Consider the following 18,496-nt stretch of genomic DNA (forward strand, 5'->3'; position numbering starts at 1 on the left):
AAGGAGCAACATAACCCACTCAAGTCTTTGTCTCTCGTGACCCATGGCTCCGCCCCTCCCTCAACAATAGTAGTCACTGAGTTAAAAACTGAGTAATGGTTCTTGCTCGAACTAAAAAAAAAAAAATCAATAAAACTCACAAGTGATGGTTACCACTCAAACTCAACGAACTGTGCAAATTTATAAGTTATGTTTACCAAAGTGCACAGCATGTGCCATAACTTCTCCAACCACCAAGCTCCTTTTTTTTTTTCTTCTTTTGTTTCTCAACAGTTTGCAAATTGGTGCTTTGAGCATGGTGGTTGGTCAAGTTAACGTATGTTTTATGTGCATTGGTAACAATAAGACACACATTTCAGTGGTTTGTTATGTTTGAGCCAGAACTCTAGCTAGGTTTTTATGTTTCAGCGAATTTCATTGTTGTTTTTTTCATTTTTTTATGACCTACCTAATTTACAACCCTCTCTGGGATTCTGGCACCTAAAATGGTCACTCCCATGACTCTCAAATCTTGTCTGACTTGTCACTAACCACCTTTGTGTTTTCATTTTGTTGGACTTGTGCAGCGGCGGCCGCCATAACTGAAGGATGGTGAGGCGGGTGGGGGTCACACGGGGCATTGAATATGAAAAAGAACGAAAACGTACTTTTTGTCGCCGGACGCTCTAGTGTTGTGTCTCCTCTGCCACTTCTCCTCTTCCTGCCTGCAGGTCCCAACAGCCCCTGGGACAGACTCCCTGTCCGAATTGGTTGGAGCAGGCAGAAATGACGCCTTGCTCCGACCAAGGAGTCTGTGGAGGCTCAATGCAGCTGGGCTGGAGAAAACCTAAGTGCAAATGTGTGTTTTGGTTGGCCTGAGATGGGCAGCCAAAACACAAATGCGAAATTATGGAGTGGAGTGCATGTCGCACTCCTCTCCTCCCTCGGCCCAGCCCCTCTCAACAGCTCTGGCTAAGAGCTGGCAAATGTAAATACAAATGTTGTAAGAACATTGTGTTTATTTACATTTGCTGGCTCTGACCCGGGCAGTGGGACTACGCTCCTCCGCCATCGAGGAGGAGCCGTCACTGGACTTGTTTTCCACCCTTTGGGTATCTGTTAGTCCTCCCTGGGGTGATTGGCATGATTTGTGATTCATTGATTAAAACAACAGAAATGCACAAACTTTTTAGCTGAAGTTTATATAACACTTGGCAACTTTTTAAAATGCAAATACCTCAAAAACTGCTGAAAAACAAGCACCATTTCAGATTAAAGTTCTACTTTCATGACAGGTTTGGTGTTAATCTGTTCAGTGGATTTTGCTATATCGTCTGGCAAAATGTCCAGTGGAAGTAAAATGTTTTCCTGTGGATGGCTTCTTTCACGTAGTAGATTGTTCAAGGGGTCAACAGTTCTAGGAAAATCAAAAAAGCATTTTCAATGGAAACATCACATTATAACTACACATTGGCTGTCGCCACTATGTAGTTCATGTCTTATAAATTCATGTATGATGGTCATATATTGCCTCTGCGCTCTGGAAACATTGTAAACCTTGTAATAAACTAGTTTTGTAATTGCCATTAGATCATCAAGATGTCCATATATGAACATTTCACACAATTTTACCCTTTTTGTATTTTTAGTTTACTTGTTTAGTTTGGTCCACTTAGCATGAAAACAATGAAAACAATGCTGATGTTCAAATAGAAATCTCATGATACCCCCAAAAATATTGAAGCCATTAATCAGCCAATCACATTCTTGAAAAGACTAATCGGCTGATTACAATTGCGGTCAGCCAAGCTTCCGACTGCCATTGTTGCGGGCATGAGACCGGCTGACAGGTAGTCAGCTGTCCGGCCCGCCAAATTACGATCCGACCACCGTGCATGCAGTCTGAAACATGCCTCTTTGCATTGAGGCTTGTGCTGTGGCCCGGTAAAGGGCCACAGCACATGCCTCGATGCTAAAAGGCATGTTTGTAAACATCCCTGCACTCTGTGGCAGGCACCATGCAGTGCCTGCCACACACACGGTGCAGGAATGTTTAGGGGGGTACCACAGGTGCCCCCCAGGGCCCTTAACGGAGGGCCATGGGGTACAGGAGCCCTGCTAAATGACCCAAAAAAGCCTTTCCGCCAGCCTTTTCACGTCATAAGAACTGATGTGAAATGGCTGGCAGAAAGGTGGATCGTAATCCCCATGGTGGTGCCTGAGAAGGCACCGCCTCCATTGTGGGGGGTGCAGTTGGACTGACTGCCCGACGACCTCCTTCAGCCCGTTGGAAGCTATCGGTCGATCCCTGGGACAATGTAGTACGACCGACCTTATCCTAATGTGGCGGTCTGACCGCGGTTATAGATGTCAGTCGGACTGACACTGAAAGCACGACCTTGTCGGCCCCACCAACATCGGAATCGGCCCCTAAATGTGATTGACCCAACTCCCAAGTTTCTATTCCACAGGCTTACAGGACCATGATACCTCTAAAATGTAACTCTTTGTTGTCCTGCCTGTTTTTCAGATGCTGATATAAAAAATAAACACACAATATGACTGAATGGACCAAACAAAGAAAAGCACACTTTCTGAGTGAGGTTATGATTACATGGCACGTTTAGTATATATCTATTCATGTACTTATTACTGTGTTCAGGAGTAAATATTCCTATGAGAATCTGATCGGGAAAAGCAAAAAACTTTGGGGCGATTCATCAAAATGCGTAAAAGTTATCATCAATTTAAGCAATGCATTCTTACTGGAAGGTGTGGCTGAAATAGCAATGCTGTAAAAAAACAACAACAAAAAAACGTGTGAACACTTGTTTATATTTATATGCACCTCTATCGTATTGTATTTTTGGTCTAATGGTTTTATAAATAATAACTTAATCTATTTTGACAAATAAATCTCGGTATTTCGGATTTTTTTTTTGAAACGTGTTTTTTTTATTGCAGCATTTTAAGCAAAACAACCATCGGGGCACCCGGCACCCACGTACAATCTCCGATCACACCCAACGGTTGAGCAATGCACACAGCCATTTAGCCCACATCCCGGGGGCCGGGCGGCATATTTAGACAGTTAAGCAATTAACACAACTATCGCCTCCTAGTGATGCCCGGTTAATGCCCCATGAGAGCCTCTGCTTTCTGTCCAATCAGATTCTCTCCCCAAGTCCAACTCGGTATAACACTACCCTCCTACCTCAGGAACTCCCCTGCCGCCCGCCCCACCCCCCAACTGCTGCTGATGTAGGCCCCTCCAGTGGTCCCTAACTCTAATTCGTGCCAGTCGTCGGGGATTAGGTCTATTTTCCCCCGCCTCAAGGAACTCCGCTCTCCTCGCGCTCTCGTTCCGCCCGCTCGAGCCGGCTATCCTGCAGAGCCTGCCCGATCATCTCCCAAGCCCTCACCCACTCTAACCCCTTTTCATTATCCGCCTTAGTCGCCTGCCGCCGTCTAATCTCACTCTCGCATCTAGACCATTTTAACAACTCGGATATCCACCGCCCGACTGACGGGCCCTCCCGGGACTTCCAGTGCCATGTAATTTCTCTCTGAGCCAACATGAGCCCCAAGTCAATGAATTTGCTCGTCACTTTCGTCTTTGCTGTGTGAGGGAACCAAAGCAACAAACACGCCCCCATATCAAACTCTACCTCCCGGTCATCTCGGTATTTCTGATATGGATATTTTCCACTTACATGAGATTTCCTCTTTGGTGACGCTGAGACCCTTATTGTATTGGATCTATTAAGAGAGTGTGTGCAAGATGTCATCTCTTCCAATAGCTGGGCGGGAAATCAAAAGGCTAGGGGCATTTAAGAAGCGTTGGAGTGAGTTGGGCCTTGGTAAATTCTGGAGTGAGCCCTAATCCATGCTGCCCTAGTTAAAAAGATGATGGAAAAGAAGGCCACTAGATGCAGGGATTACTTTTCCTCGGCTTCATAAGGGACCTTCCTCCTCCTAAAATCAGTGTGCAAGGCTGAGGAATTCCTGGATTTCATCCGCCCTGTTCGGGCTCGGTCCCTGTACCTCCAATTTATGTGTGGGTCGCTTCCTGTAGCAGTCTTTACTGCTCGTTGGAGAAAGATGAACCAGGGCTCTGAATATTGTTACTATTGCAAAAATGTACGCGAAAGCGAGGAGCATCTTTTGTTTTTCTGCCCACTTTATGCAAAACTCAGGTCCAAATGTATTGTGCCAATGTGCTGGATATTGAGCCTCCACAGTCCACACTAGAGGAAAAGCATTCAGGGATGTAGAAGTAAAACATTTTGGATTGTGGCTGTTTCCAAGTTTCTCCACACAGCTTGGTTAATCAGATGCAAAATTTGAGCCATTCTGTGAAATTATGCTCAAATGTCTTTAGCTGACTTTAACTGCCTGAGGGTGGTGGTTGGCATTTCTGTACATAGACGGGGCAATTGGATGTAGAGAGGCGTTATTTTTTGGAACCATGTGCTTCTCATATGTTTTTATTGGTTTGTTTTTATCTTAGGAAGTGATTTTTAATTTTGTGCTTTTAAGATTTATTTTAAAACTTGATTATTTATTTATTTCTTGTACTTGAATCATGTTTGTATGTTTAGATTTTCTTGATGATGAAACAAAATGTCTCAAACTATCAAATTAATATTTTCCGCTTCTTTCTCACTTGAATAGGTCCGAAAGAACACAAGAGAGTGTGGTTTGCTGATGGTGTTCTACCCAATGGAGAACTTGCTGACACCACAAAATTAGCAGCAACAGGCAAAAGATCGTCGCAAGATCACAGTCCAGTGAGTCCCATACCACCAGATTCACTAATTGTAAGTGAATCTGCAATTAAAGATATTAAGTTAAGGTCATTCACACACATAGCAGAATTATGATAACTTTTCTTAAAGGTCTTTCACTCTTATATTGAATAAATATATTTGTCTATGTTGTTGCATTGTGTGCAGCTGTTTTTGTGAAATGTAGAGTTTGTCGAATCATCTAACTTCGATTCTCTTTTCTTGTTGCATGTTTTCAATATTCTGCAAGCATTCTTCCTTTTGTATCTTTGTCACATTTTTCTTCTTTATGTGCTGTTCTTTACTGTGTGTCAAGAATTCCTGTCATACAAGGGAAACACGCCCTTATGTAAACAGGAGAGCTGTTACATAACTCAAGGGAAACACGCCCTTATGTAAACAGGAGAGCTGTTACATAACTCAAGGGAAACACGCCCTTGTGTAAACAGGAGAGCTGTTACATAACTCAAGGGAAACACGCCCTTATGTAAACAGGAGAGCTGTTACATAACTCAAGGAAAACACGCCCTATAAAGGGAGGAACCGGGAGGTACAAGGCTGTCGGATATTGTGTTTACACCGACGTACCTGCTTCGTGAAGAGCAGTGTTCCGGAGTGGTGCTCCAGTAAGGCAAGAACGGAGGTAGGTCGAGTCGTTACTCCCTGGGCCGTGTCTTGCCCCATCGTCACCTGTGAAGGACCCGGAAGCTCTACCGGTCAACCATTGAGCTTCGCTTTTTGACTCGGCTGAGTCCAAGCGCAGTGGCGCTTTTGCTGGTTGGAGTCGTAACTCCCAGCCCGACCAGAGATACAGGGACTGCCAGCTGTAACGCACACCAGGAGGTGTTTGCCGCGTTACAGACTCGGAAGTCCACAGGATCGATCGAGCGGCTGCTCTCGGTTCAGTCTTCTTTGCTTGTGATTGGGGTATCGGTGACGCATCACCAGGAGGTGACTCCGCGTCCCGGTGCAGTCTGAGGAAGAGGTTGAGCGGCTGCTCCCTTCAGGTAGAGACCCCGGCTGGGTGTTTCCCTGACTCCTCGATTCTCCCCAACACTCTTCGTGCCCCTCACAGCCTACCGATTGGCATTGTCGGCCATTTCATTTCTGCCCTCTGTTGGCATACGCCGGGATCGGCGTATATGCAGAGGACGGTTAGGACCATCCGTGCTGTGGGCTGGTAACGTACTTAGCCTGGAGGATTCCAGTGACTATAACTTTTGTTTGTTCTTTGTATTTTATTTGCCTTCATTAAAAGAACTAACCCTTCACAAGTGGTTGCGTCCTCATTGTCGTGTCTGTTAAACGATCCTGAGACGTTCAGGGCGTTACACTGTGATTGCTGATGTAGTTAATAATTAGGTTTTAACATGAATACCTTAATGTTACATTATATCATAATAATATAGGGTCAGTGAAATAGATACCAACACATTTTATTTTGCCATTGAATACAGTGTAAGGTATACAGCAAAGTATGGCAGAAAACGATGGCCTTAAACAGGATTTTGTGGTGTTTAAATGATGTACTTTAATTGGAACGAGTATTGGTCGCCAGTAATCATGTGTACTCTGGGTGCCATACTTACTTTTCACGGTCCATCAGTTACATGGAGTGCATTACACATCCTCAAGTCCTATTTTTCCAATCTTTGCTTAGAAACAGTCACCCTATTGGTCTGCCAGCATCACGAGGGACAGGAAAAGTTCTGAAAGAACAATGTGGTAATTTGCTGGAACAGAATCTCCCAGTGTGAGGAAAGGAGTGACCTATTCTCAAAGCGAGTTTATATGAGAGAAAATCTTCAGATATTCTCCTGGCAGATGTTGGCTTCTTGAGAATAAAGTAAAATTAACATCCTCTGATACGATTGTAAAGCCACCCTAATGGAGGAAGAACTACTTGAATAGGTGTACTGACAAGTTTGTTGATATCGTGTAGACAGGAAGCAGATTCCTCCTTCATAGCCAGATACCCTATGAGGGCAGACTCTTCAAGCTCCAGCCGTAAAGCATCATAAAGGGAGGACCACTTATGAATTGGATCACACTTCTACCTAAGAACTATTTTGCTGACTCGCGGATCAAAGAACATCTATCAAAACTATAAAAATCTTGCAGACAGAGATTGCATTTAAACTCCTCCTTTCAAGTGGCGAGTCTCTTAACCTCCAGAGTTGCATAAACGACTGAGTGATGTTTCCTACAAGAAAGGTGACTTCCAAGTGAGGATGCATTCCACAGCAACATTAGAGTGTAACTAAAACCATCCCATCCTAACATAATATCTAACCAGGGTTCCCCCTGTCCCATCCACGCCTGATCTTGCCCCATAGTTGAGGGGTCTGTGGAAAAGCAAAGATGACGTGCAGAGCATCTTTTAAGCCCATTTGGATAATTGGGCACCCACCCCCAAGCTGATTCATTGTAGCAGTCAGGCAAAACTTGGGATGCCTGCATTCTGCCAGAAACAAAACCAGCCTTCTCACTGCTTGTCAGACGGTCGGAAATCCCTTAACGATCGTCACAAGCTATACTTGAGGGGAGTGGAGAACCTGCTTACTTTGTACGTCTCTACTGGGCCTCCCATCAGGCGTGGCGAGTTGATGGGATTAGCAGATTAAATTCTAGTTAGAACTTCACCTGAAAAGTCCAAGCTGCTAAACTTTAGGATCTAGCTCCCCCGAGTCATTTAGTTTCACCATGCTTACTGTCTCACCTACATGCTACTGCACCTTGCACATAGTTGTTAAAGAAGTATAAGTTGTACCTAGCACTCTGTAATCATTCATTTCTACAGTGACAACGAGGATTCAAAGTAGAAGGAAGGGTAGAACAACTGAAAGTAAAATAAGCCTAGTAGAGAAAGGACAGTGCCTTGGCACCACAAGAAGCGGCAGTAGCAGCTGCTGCTCTAAATTAGTGTTAGCTGTTAGAGTAAAAAGGCTTCATAAGAATTAGCAGTTGTACAAGAGTTATATAGAGATGAGTTTAGGTCAGAAAAGCTCCAGCATTAAAGCGTGAAGTGGTGAGTTTTCAAAACAGCTGTCTCGAATGAGGGAGGGAATATGATGGGAAGTGGCCTACCTGCTGTCAAAAACTGCAATGTTAAGACATGGAAAAGGTTTAGGCAATTTAGAGAATTCGGACTGAGATGTAACTGCAGATTTACTGGAGAAGGTAAAAGTTTTCTGAAATTCGGTCCTGCCTTCCAATCATTGTACAATTTCCCACTGAAACCAAACTGCATAAGCCTTGTGAGGGGGCAGGAAATTGAACAGCTAAGGAGAGACAAACTCCTTACTTTGGTATAGTGATGCAGTGGTAGGACAGTGCTCTGCACAGGAGGTACATAGATATTTCTTGGAGTTTAAGTTCAAACTGCAAACAATCCTGTACTTGTATTATTAATATTGGCGTTTGTAGAAAGTCAGCCAGCATTGTTATGGCATTGTAACACATTCTAGTCTTTACATGAAGATCTGGAGTGGAGAGGCCATAAAAAAGGACTGTCGCAACCACTGTGGGTTAGCGTTTATTGGTCTTTGAGTGTGATTGATTGTTTGTACACTTTGTAGATTCAAAATTATTTGTCTGAGCTCAAATTAAAATGTTACTATCACTTTTGGCCTTGCGTCCTTTTGTGACTACACTCTCCAAAACCTGTGGTCTTTGAAATATTTGAGAATGTGGGCACTTTAAAAGTGAAGGATTGGTAATAGTGAGTGAGTTGGTAAAAAGTTTATTGGAGCAGAAAAAAACCTAGTGTGAAAGTGAATTCAATTAACAAAACGACTTTACATTGTTTTCTCTAAATTGGGCAGCATGATATATATTCTTTTTTATAGCCAGAGTACAATGCTTTTTAGGTCTCGCCTACAACGGACTATGCACTGTTTGCTTACAGTGGTCATAGAAGCCACCCAATTCGTACCATTGGTTTGCTTTGATTTGCTTGCTTCTTATTAGTTTGCTTCTGAAGGCTTCCATCCTCTTCGTATATTGTCCCTTTCGCTGGAGCATTGACAACTGCTCATTTTTCGGGTGCTACTTTTTTCTTTATTTTAAAGCACTCTGAGAGTGCATGTGTTTTTTCATCTCTCTCCTTCATTTATTTCTCCCCCTTCATGTTCCTCCTCTAGTCCCTGACGCGCACACACTAGCTGTTGTCCATATGCCTACCCCAGAAATGTCCCACCCATATGTTCTAGTCTGTCCTTTTCTCCCTCTTGCCTCCTCCTGCCTCCTTCACCCCTTTATCCCCCACCCTCCCTTCCTCAGTGTTGTCCCTTTCTCTACTCTCCTATTTGACTTCCCTTCCTTTGTTTAATGTCTTATTCTGTTCTTCTGTATTTTGTTTTTCCCCTCTAACCATCTTCCTTTCATCCTTCCTCCTTGAGTTCCTCATTCCCACTCCCACATCATCCAGGTACACTAGCTGTGTGGTAATGCCTCAGTAGATATCAAATGTATTTTATTAGAGAGGATATTTATTTTATTTTAATGAGATTCATTAGATTTTACTGGACAATAAACTCGCAACTTTTGGTTGTTTATCAGCTGCAACCGTAGATGGGTTTTGCCATGTATTCCCTTAATAAATGGAAAATGTTTAATGGTATTTTAATGGTGTAAATTTTAATCAATGAAAGTTGCAGCTACATTTTGAGACTTGATCTCTCATTTAAAAGGTTGTTGACCAGTTAAAGAAAAAAAAATCTTTTCAGTGAAATAGATGTGGCTTTTTGTAGTTGGATCTAGTCTAATTTACATGTCGTTAAATCAAAAAGTAGCATTTCTTTTGTCACAAAGGCGGATGCTGAATACTAGGGAAACAGAGTAGTTGTTTAATTGTTTGGCTGCTTCTGGCAGTTGTTAATTTAGAAATGCCTTTGTCTCAAAGAGCATAACCAAGCAGTGTATTTAATTATGAACTTTTTCCACCCCTCAAAGGTTGCAGGTCCTGGGAGTGGTACATTTGCTGCATCTGGTGACCGTGTCAATGATGAGACGATTAGTCTGACTTCTGAAACTGAGAAATTACACAGTCCTGCTGCTGCTGATGCATTCACAGTTGCTGAGTTTTCCGATTACAGGATGCTGTGTGGCGTTGAGAAATGCGTTGGCAAGGACTTGAGCCTTCTTCCTGAGGATGAGGCTGGATTACCACCACTTTTATTGGCAACTGGAGAAAAAGGTGGAGGTAAAACTTCTACCTTGATTAAAGTATTGATTTCAATCAAGCTGCAGTAGCAGGCATTGAAATGTAAATTATTTTTATCAACAAAAGTTAGATTCTCATATCTTTGTTCTAGTGCTTTATTTATCTCGAGATATGTAAGACTGCAGTGGTAAAGTTACTTGCCCATCAGACGAAATGCAGTTCTCATAATTTCATATGTTAAGAAATACACATCTTAATCAGTACCTTATTACTATTTCATCACAGATTATCTCAGGTTAAAATGAATGTCCTCACTCCTCTGCATCATAATATGAGTGAATGAGAAGATGTGGACAGAACACCACTGAAAGCTGTATTACTTTTAGATGCTTTGTGAATTTGATGGTGAAAGGTAGTATCATCATAGTTTTCCAGCGGAATGGTTTGGTATTCTGTCAATATATACTTTGGGTGCTTGGGTGCATTTTACTATCTGGCAGTGCTTGGTTTACATAATAGACATCATTACATGAAATTAGGATCCTTATTCTGCAAGTGGGTGTTCCAGGTAGTGTGCCATAAAATGCTTGTTACATAATGGCTTGGAGTGACCGGCAGCTGTCCCCTTTTTGGGATTTATCCAATTGACTTAATCCTCCGGTTTATACACTAGCAGAGCAGTTTTTACCTGGTTGTCTACCAGACTGCAGAGCAAAAATAAAAGGCATGATATGCATGCATATATTACATTTGGCCTTTTTTTACTGCCTGCTGTGGAGAAGAGCAGTCATTCTGTCATGACTGTCCAGTACTTTACAGCCTAGCAGTAATATCTAGTCCGTGTTAATTCTGCCATCATTTGTTAGTGGAGATCCATGTCAACAGTTAAAAACTTGAAGGAAGAAGTGGGCAATCCATTATTTTTACAAGCTGATGGTTTGATTGCACTTACTCTGATCCTCATGTTGTGTAAGATGCATGGGCCAATGCACGTGGTTGTGCCATAAAGACCTGTGGATTATACTTGTTTGAAGTAGATGCTATACATCGGGTAGTCAAAATGTAGAGCAGGAAGTGTGTTCGACAGTGATTACTATGGCACCTTTGCAAGTAGAATGCAACAGAACTACTTAATGCTCCCCGTCTCACCCGAAGGAGCTGTGGGATGAGTAGAAGAGTTGCTCTGAGCTAGATGTTATAGGACTCAACTTTTAAAGTACTCAAAATGAAAAAAAAACATTTAAAATAAAAAGAGCTATCCTCCAAATTAAGGATACATGTATTTCATAACTACCGCAATACGAATAAGACGATAATCTATAAGCGAGGAAATATGAGGAAATTAAATATGCATGTACTCATGTGGCTAGCGGTTAAAAGTAATGAAAATGTACCAGTTATGATCTGTGTTGTTTTTTTTAAGCATGAACAGAGCAAAGGGTAGGTTCATGGACGATTGAGCGTAGTCATAGGTCGTCATTACCACTGGTCAATTACAATGAATGATGGCATTTCAAGAGCACACAGCTACTCTAGAGTGTCTCGCGCTAAACACTGTATATCAGGTAAATGAAGCATTAATTGCTGACTCGGTGAGTTTTAATAGTTTCCCGAATGCAGTCTGATTTATGGTAATCCTTAATTGGAGTAGGAGATGATTCCAGGAAGGAAAAAGCAGAGTTAACCTCAAAACGTACCCACAAGTTCATGGCTGGATTCGTCAGGAAAGGGGGAGGTGGAGGAGGATAGTCAGCAGGCCAGCAGGCCATCTATCCAGACAAGGGGTCAGAGCCAAAAAGATACATTTCTGTTTTGTCAGGGTTGCTCTAAAGATTATTGGCACTAAGCCAGTCCATGACAGCTTTTATAGAAGCTGAGAAAGCTAACTTTGCATTCATCGAGGTTCCTTTGTACAAGAACAACAACTGCATATGAAATAATTTTGATGTCAAACGACTCCACCAAAAATGCACCGCAGAGCGAAACAGTCTTATCCATACAGCTTGCTCTCTAGACCTCAAGAAAGGAGGTGAGCCAGGGGAAGGCTGAGCCAATCACACCTATCTCATAGAGCTGGTGTAGCAGAATCTTGCGAGGCACCGTATTAAATGCCGACGAAAGATCCAGTAGAACCAGCGCAATGTTATAACAGAGGTCTAGGTTCCACTTTTTAGCTCCGAGATCTCCAGTAGCGCTTTTTCCATGCTATTCGGAGAGCAGAGTATTGACCTGTTTCTCCAAACATTTTGAAGGGGTTGGAAGCAGGGCGATAAGACCAAAATTAAATAAATGAGCTGTATCTGCATTGCTCAATCCCTGAAATTTCCCCCACTCTCCCATCTGTAATGTTGGAGAAGGAGAGAAATATTGGAGATTATACATTTTTGGAGAAGAACATGTAGGAATCTGATTACTGTACCAATTCCTGCATGTTTTCCCTCGATATTCCACCCCCAGACATCGTCTGCTTGCCGCAGTTAAAATCGCCAGTAAGAATAATACTCACCAGCAGTCTTCCTGCTAATCATATTAATTCCCATGAACCTGGTAACTGTTGTTAGCAGGCCCATTGGAAATATTGGGCCACTCGCAATGAGGGCCACATAGGGCTTGGGCATATGCTTTGGTGAGCAAAGTCATCTTCTTGTACAGGCACTTTTACGAAGTTCATTCCATGCGGTCTTAAAGCTGTATTTGAGTAGGAATTAAGGATGATGCCAGAGCATGTAGTTAAGGTGGTTTGAAAAGGCCCTGACAGTCTGAATGTAACTGAAATATCAGCGTAAATTGATAGTGGGCAAACTCCAGAAATTAGTAGAAAAACTCCAGTTCCCCAGGTTATTTCCCAAAAAGCTGTAATCCCAATTATTTACCTACCCTCAGCATTGCCTGGACCTCCAGTAATGACCATTCTGGGCTGGGAAATAACAGGGCTTAAACCATAGCACTCGTAAGGAGGCCCTAAAGAGGTGTAAATAGTTTGTGGCACTAGCCAGAACGCTTTTGATAGGTGTTGTTTTTGTTGTTGTTTCTTTGCATGAAAACTTGTTAAGATATGGCTTTTCTCACTGATCTGCCTTTAACATGAGAAGGTACGGGGATACGATTGTATTAGACCCCAAACCTTTACCGCGATGGGCTCCTCAAGGAGGGTAATGGATCTGCTGGTGTCAGGGCAGTAACTAATCTGGCTCTCTTTTACTTCACTACACTTCTTCTCTATGCCACAGGAAAAGATTTTATACATCTCACTTTATCGTTTGTTTTAAAACAGATAGACCACATTTTTCCAGTTTTTATTATAAAATGTAGACCCTTCACATGCCATCTTTTGTAAGGTTGGATAAGGTACCATTTTTCATCCAGAATATAAGGGTTTATATTAATCCATGCGCCTTGCTGATGTATCACATTACTTCTAGACAGGTTAGACCAGCTGTGGAAGTGCCTGTGTAGAGCCACAGGTTTTCATCGGAACAAACAAATTGTAGATGGTTGTCCGAACAGAAGCTGTCACAAAAACACCTACTGGCTTTCCATTGTGCAAAACTACAAAGGAAGAATGGTTGTGGAAGTTGAATGCAAACCCATAGTTGCTGGGAACCAATGAAAACCTTAAATTAGTGGCAAGTTTGCAAACCGTGATAAATCCTGTGATTAGAAGTTCATTCACAAAGCTCGTGTAACATTTAGCCCAGCCACAATATATTGAGGCCTAGGGCGTCTCAGTTACTCAGCCACCTATAACTGTCAGCCTTGTGGGGGCAAAGCCTTTGATGACGATTAAGCCATCTGTGCCACTTACCTCTTCGAAGCCAGCAAACTCGTCTGAGTCGAGTAGACATATGGCCTTGACTCAACGCGCATCATAGGCGCCAATGCTCAAAAAGCCTTTAGCACTGAAATCCCCTACATCGATAGTTTCTGCTCCAAAAGAATGTCTGACAAAGAAACGTCATAAGGACATGCCTTATATAGAAAGCCCATGCCACAGTTTACCCTGATGTAGAGGGCAATGTCTTTTAAAACCTCCAAAGACTAATGGACAGAAAAAGACATTTGGAGGCGAAACGTTTATCTGAAAAAACAAGCCATAAAAAGACGAGGCTGGACACTTCAGCTTCAGCCTCCTCTAAAGAAAAAGACTATGGAGCACAAAGCAACCAACCCAATGCCACTTTACACTTCACCCCAATCAATATCCCTATTGTCCACACACTCGGGTGATGGAGACACAGGGAGCCCTAGCACGACGACGACACTCAGGGAGTACCTCCAGATAGTCTAGACCTTAGGACGCATAAGATGTCATTACTCCAGACCCTGACATTGATGTGTTTGCCCCAGTCAAGGCATCCCTACCAGATGACACCACTTCTTAAAGTAGAGTTATGCGGTGTGTAGCTGACTGTCACAAAGTCCAGAAGCACTTTTGCCAAAAAACTCTCCAAGACGGAGCACTCAGGTCAGTATTCACCCTTGATAGGGTCAATGCTCAGAGTCTCTTCTGGGATTCTTAAAGAGACAGCTAAGTCAAGCATATCAACATTTCGAATCGAGCTCAAAGGCAAGCCTTCTCCCAATGATCCGCTCTACATTGGGGGACACATGTAGTTACAACAGCTAGGAAAAAGGCAGCTTCCCAGAGTACAGGTGGCGCTCCTGACTCTGCGAAATCCTTGCGGGAGTTACAGTCCCCCAACACCTAGGCAGCAGTCCTTTTGAAGGTTTATCGCAAGGGTGCGGCAAAAACCACCTCACCCAGTTCTACCAAAAATAACAAGAGACATACCACCAGCAAAGTGCAGGGATTACTACAGAGGAGGATATGGGGGTAACCAAAAACGTAGAGGTAAAGGTACTCCCAGAAAGGGAGGCACCACAAATTCCCCCCGATCTCGGCTACACAAGTCGTGGGAAGATTGCAGCATTTCCACCAACTATAACCAGAAATAGCATCCAACCAGGGGGTGCTGCCCATCATTCAGCACGGATAGTGCTTAGAGCTCACTTCCCACCCAAAGCATTCCACCACACAGACTGAACCTTAACACCTTCACCTTCTCAAGAAGGAGGTAAAGCTCTGTTGTTGAAAGACAACATAGAACCAGTTCCAAAGGCACACCTATTTTCCCTATACTTCTTGATACCCAAAAAGGACAGTACGCTGAGGCCAGTATTGGATCTCCTCCCTCTCAATTATTACATTTTGTCAGAACACTTCAATATTGTGACTCTACAGGATGTGATCCCTCTACTTCATGAAGGCAACTGCATGGTGACACTAGACCTGAAGGACGCTTACTTTCACATCCCCATTCATCCAGCACATCACCATTACCTCAGGTTTGTGGTAAATGGACGTCATTACAAGTTCATAGTGTGCCTTTTTATCGGTGGCGACCGCACCACACTCTTTTACCAAATGTCTGTCAGTTGTAGCAGCCCATTTGAGATGACGCAACATCCATGTCTTCCCATACTTGGATGATTGGCGGATAAAGAGTTCAAGCAAATAGAAATGCATGCAAGATACACAAACTGCCATCAATGTGCTGCACAAATTGGGTTTCGCAATCAATGCCGCAAAGTCCCACTTACAACCTCTCCAGATAGCGCCATATTTGGGAGCGATCCTCAATTCTGTTACAGTGAAAGCATAGTCCACAGAGGGTTCTCAGTCTCAGCCACATCGTTGGTTGCCAATCAGAACAGTGATGTGCCTCCTGAGCATGCCCTCCAGGAGTGTCTGGCATTTCAGTAATTACAAGTGGAGGGTGGTGTAGAGGGTCCATGGTCTGTTGGTCGTTACATTGGTGGGGCACAGGCAATCTCCTCAAGGGCAGACCTTTTTTGGACCTGATCCGCAAGTGAAAATCACCACACAACCATCACTCATAGGGTGGGTTGCGTATACGGAGGACATGACGGTGCAGGGCACCTGGACTGATCACCAACAAACGCCTCACATCGAAGTGCTAGAACTGATAGCGATTCAGTTACATGTAAAAGCCTTCATTACTAATGTAACCCAGAAGGTTGTCCTCCTCAGAACAGATATGACCACAATCAATTTACTACATACAAAAATAGAGGGGGGGGGCACCCATTCTATACAGTTGTCACTCTTAGCACATGAGATTTGGCTTTTTGCTTTTTGCCATCATGTCCAGCTTCTGGACGTATATCTCCTGGGAGAGTACAATTCTGTGGCAGACCTGTTGAGCAGGATGCAGCAATAAGTCCATGAGTGGGAACTCCAACTCCTGAGTTGTTCATTGCTACTTCAGCATTTGGGGATGCCGGATGTGAGCCTTTTGGCTACCGCAAAAACTCAGTCCTAATTATCACCTTCATGTACTACCACCACAGTTCATAGGCAATGCACTGTGGACGAATTGGTCAGGGATATTTACTGCGCTTTTCCGCCTCTACCCCTCATTCATTATCTTGTCAGGAAACTCAAACCAACATCTCTCAAGATGACCTAGTAGCTCCCACCTGTGCAAGACAACCCTGGTACACAACACTTGTTGAACTATCCCTAGTACCTCATGTGAGGCTACCAAACACCCCAGACCTTCTCTCTCACAGTTACGGCAAAGTCAGACATCCCAAACAACTCAACCTTGTATTTTGGCTCCTGAAATCATAGAGTTTGGATACACACAACTGCCTCCAGAGTGTATGAGCATTCTTAGAGAGAAAAGGTGTCCAACAACTAGAGCCTGTTATGCAGCTACATGGGAAAGGTTTGTCCTTTACTGTATGGCTCAGCACATAGACCCTTGTGCTCCCACAGTACAACAAATAGTATGTTATCTGTTACACTTACAGAAATCAAGACTAGCATACACGTACTTCCATATGACTGCACCTTACGGTAATTGCAGCATACCTGCAAAATCATATACACCAGTCCCTTTTCTGCATACTGATTGTTATGGCTTTCATAGAAGGTCCTAAAAAAATAATTCTTCCATGAGCACTGCCAGTCCCATTGTGGAATTTAAATGTGGCACTTACAAGACTGATATTCACGACTTTAAAACCATTAGATTCCTGCCCACTTCAGTTCCTGCAGCAGAAGATTACTTTTCTAGTGGACATCACATCACTAAGAAGGGTTAGTAAGCTACATGCCCTTAAAATAAAAGTTTGAGGCATATGAGCTGCAGATTTCACACTTGTGCATAGATCGCCATCTGGTGTTGGGCCCGGATGTTTGCAGTTTGTTTTTCCTCTTGGAAAGTCTTTGGAAGTCACGAGGTCGGTGACTCCTCCTTTGGATCGTATTGCGCATGGGCTTTGACTCCATCCTCAGATTGTTTGTTTCCGCCATCGGGCTCGGATGTAATCTTCGCGCTCCGGTTCCGAACAGCTTCCAGTTCGACGATTGACGCGCAATCCTCACCCCAAACTGCGGTATTGTTTCGATCGCGATGTCCCCTACTCGACGCGCCTTCTCATCGGCACAGACCTTCGGTTCCAGTCTTCGACGGCGGCCTTCGGGCCTCTCCAAGCTCCGGTCCTGGCTAATGGAAAGGACTCCATTTAAAAAGTGCCCTCGATGTGGGTCTAAATTTCCCCACACCGATCTCCACGAGGTATGCAATCTCTGCCTCTCTCCTGAACACGAGGCTCGAGACTGTCCTGCGTGTAAGTCCTTCCGGTCCAAAAAGACTTTTCGGGACCTGAGAGCCAGAAGAACTATGGCGCACTCCTCGACGACGATTCCGGACGACATCTTCGGAGAAGGCATCGACGCTCCAGAGCGTTACACCGACGAGGGCCTCGTCAGCGCTTCCGAAACCGACGACTCAGATGTGGAGGACATCACCCCGGCGCAGAGGGTCGTGAGTACTGATCCCCTAACCCCCACACCCCTGCCGGCCCCGAAAAAGGCTCCGGTCACACCTTCGCCTCCGGGCCTAGGCAAGACCAAGGACACTGCTTCCAACACCGCACCTTCGGGCCAGGTAAAGAAGCCAAGCAAGCCTTCCGGCGGCTCGGGCTTGAGCCAGCCTATCGTCGGTGCCGATAAACACGCTTCGGCACCGAAAAAGAAGCCAACCTCCCTATCGACACCGAGCCCTGCACCGAAGCACTCGGGGTCGAAACCCAGCACTTCGGCACCGACACCACCTTCGGTGGCGACCAAAGCACACAAGGCCATCGACACTTCGAGGCCGGAACCCATCTCGGCGCCGACAAAGCGTCCGGAGGTTCCCAAACCAGGTTCCAAACACGAACCGGCACAGAAAAGCCTAAAAAGCCAATGGCCCCAACGCCTCCGCCTCCAACGGACCGACCAGCCTCACCGGACTTATTTACACCGGATCCATTGCAAAAAACACTCACCAAAGATCCAAAAACTGGACATTTGACACTTTCTTCCAGAAAGAGACATTTGGAGAAGCCTGCTCCACCTCCACCTCCAAAGAGGAAGGACTCTGCTACCTCTCCGTTCAGAATACCTTCCACACCTCTTCCACCTCCTCCACCTTCCCCCACCTCCACCCCCTCCGCCTTCTCCACCCCAACCTCATTGTTCTCCCACCCCTTC

At 44.2% G+C, this 18,496-nt stretch overlaps 1 protein-coding gene across 9 annotated transcripts in view; it reads left to right on the forward strand.

The window, feature by feature from the left end:
* The window catches only part of ZFYVE16 (zinc finger FYVE-type containing 16), a 602,399-nt gene that overhangs the window by 250,966 nt on the left and 332,937 nt on the right, over positions 1-18,496 (forward strand). For 5 of the 9 annotated variants that reach the window (XM_085632397.1, XM_085632392.1, XM_085632393.1 and 2 more), the window contains 2 exons: positions 4,654-4,799; positions 9,720-9,969. In XM_085632397.1, the coding sequence (XP_085488523.1) occupies positions 4,654-4,799; positions 9,720-9,969 (396 nt within the window). The remainder of the gene's footprint in view (positions 1-4,653; positions 4,800-9,719; positions 9,970-18,496) is intronic. The other 4 variants (XM_085632394.1, XM_085632398.1, XM_085632391.1 and 1 more) reach the window with 1 other exon arrangement.

Source organism: Triturus cristatus, chromosome 2_1 (genome assembly GCF_964204655.1).
Source record: "Triturus cristatus chromosome 2_1, aTriCri1.1, whole genome shotgun sequence".
In the NCBI taxonomy this organism is placed as follows: domain Eukaryota; kingdom Metazoa; phylum Chordata; class Amphibia; order Caudata; family Salamandridae; genus Triturus; species Triturus cristatus.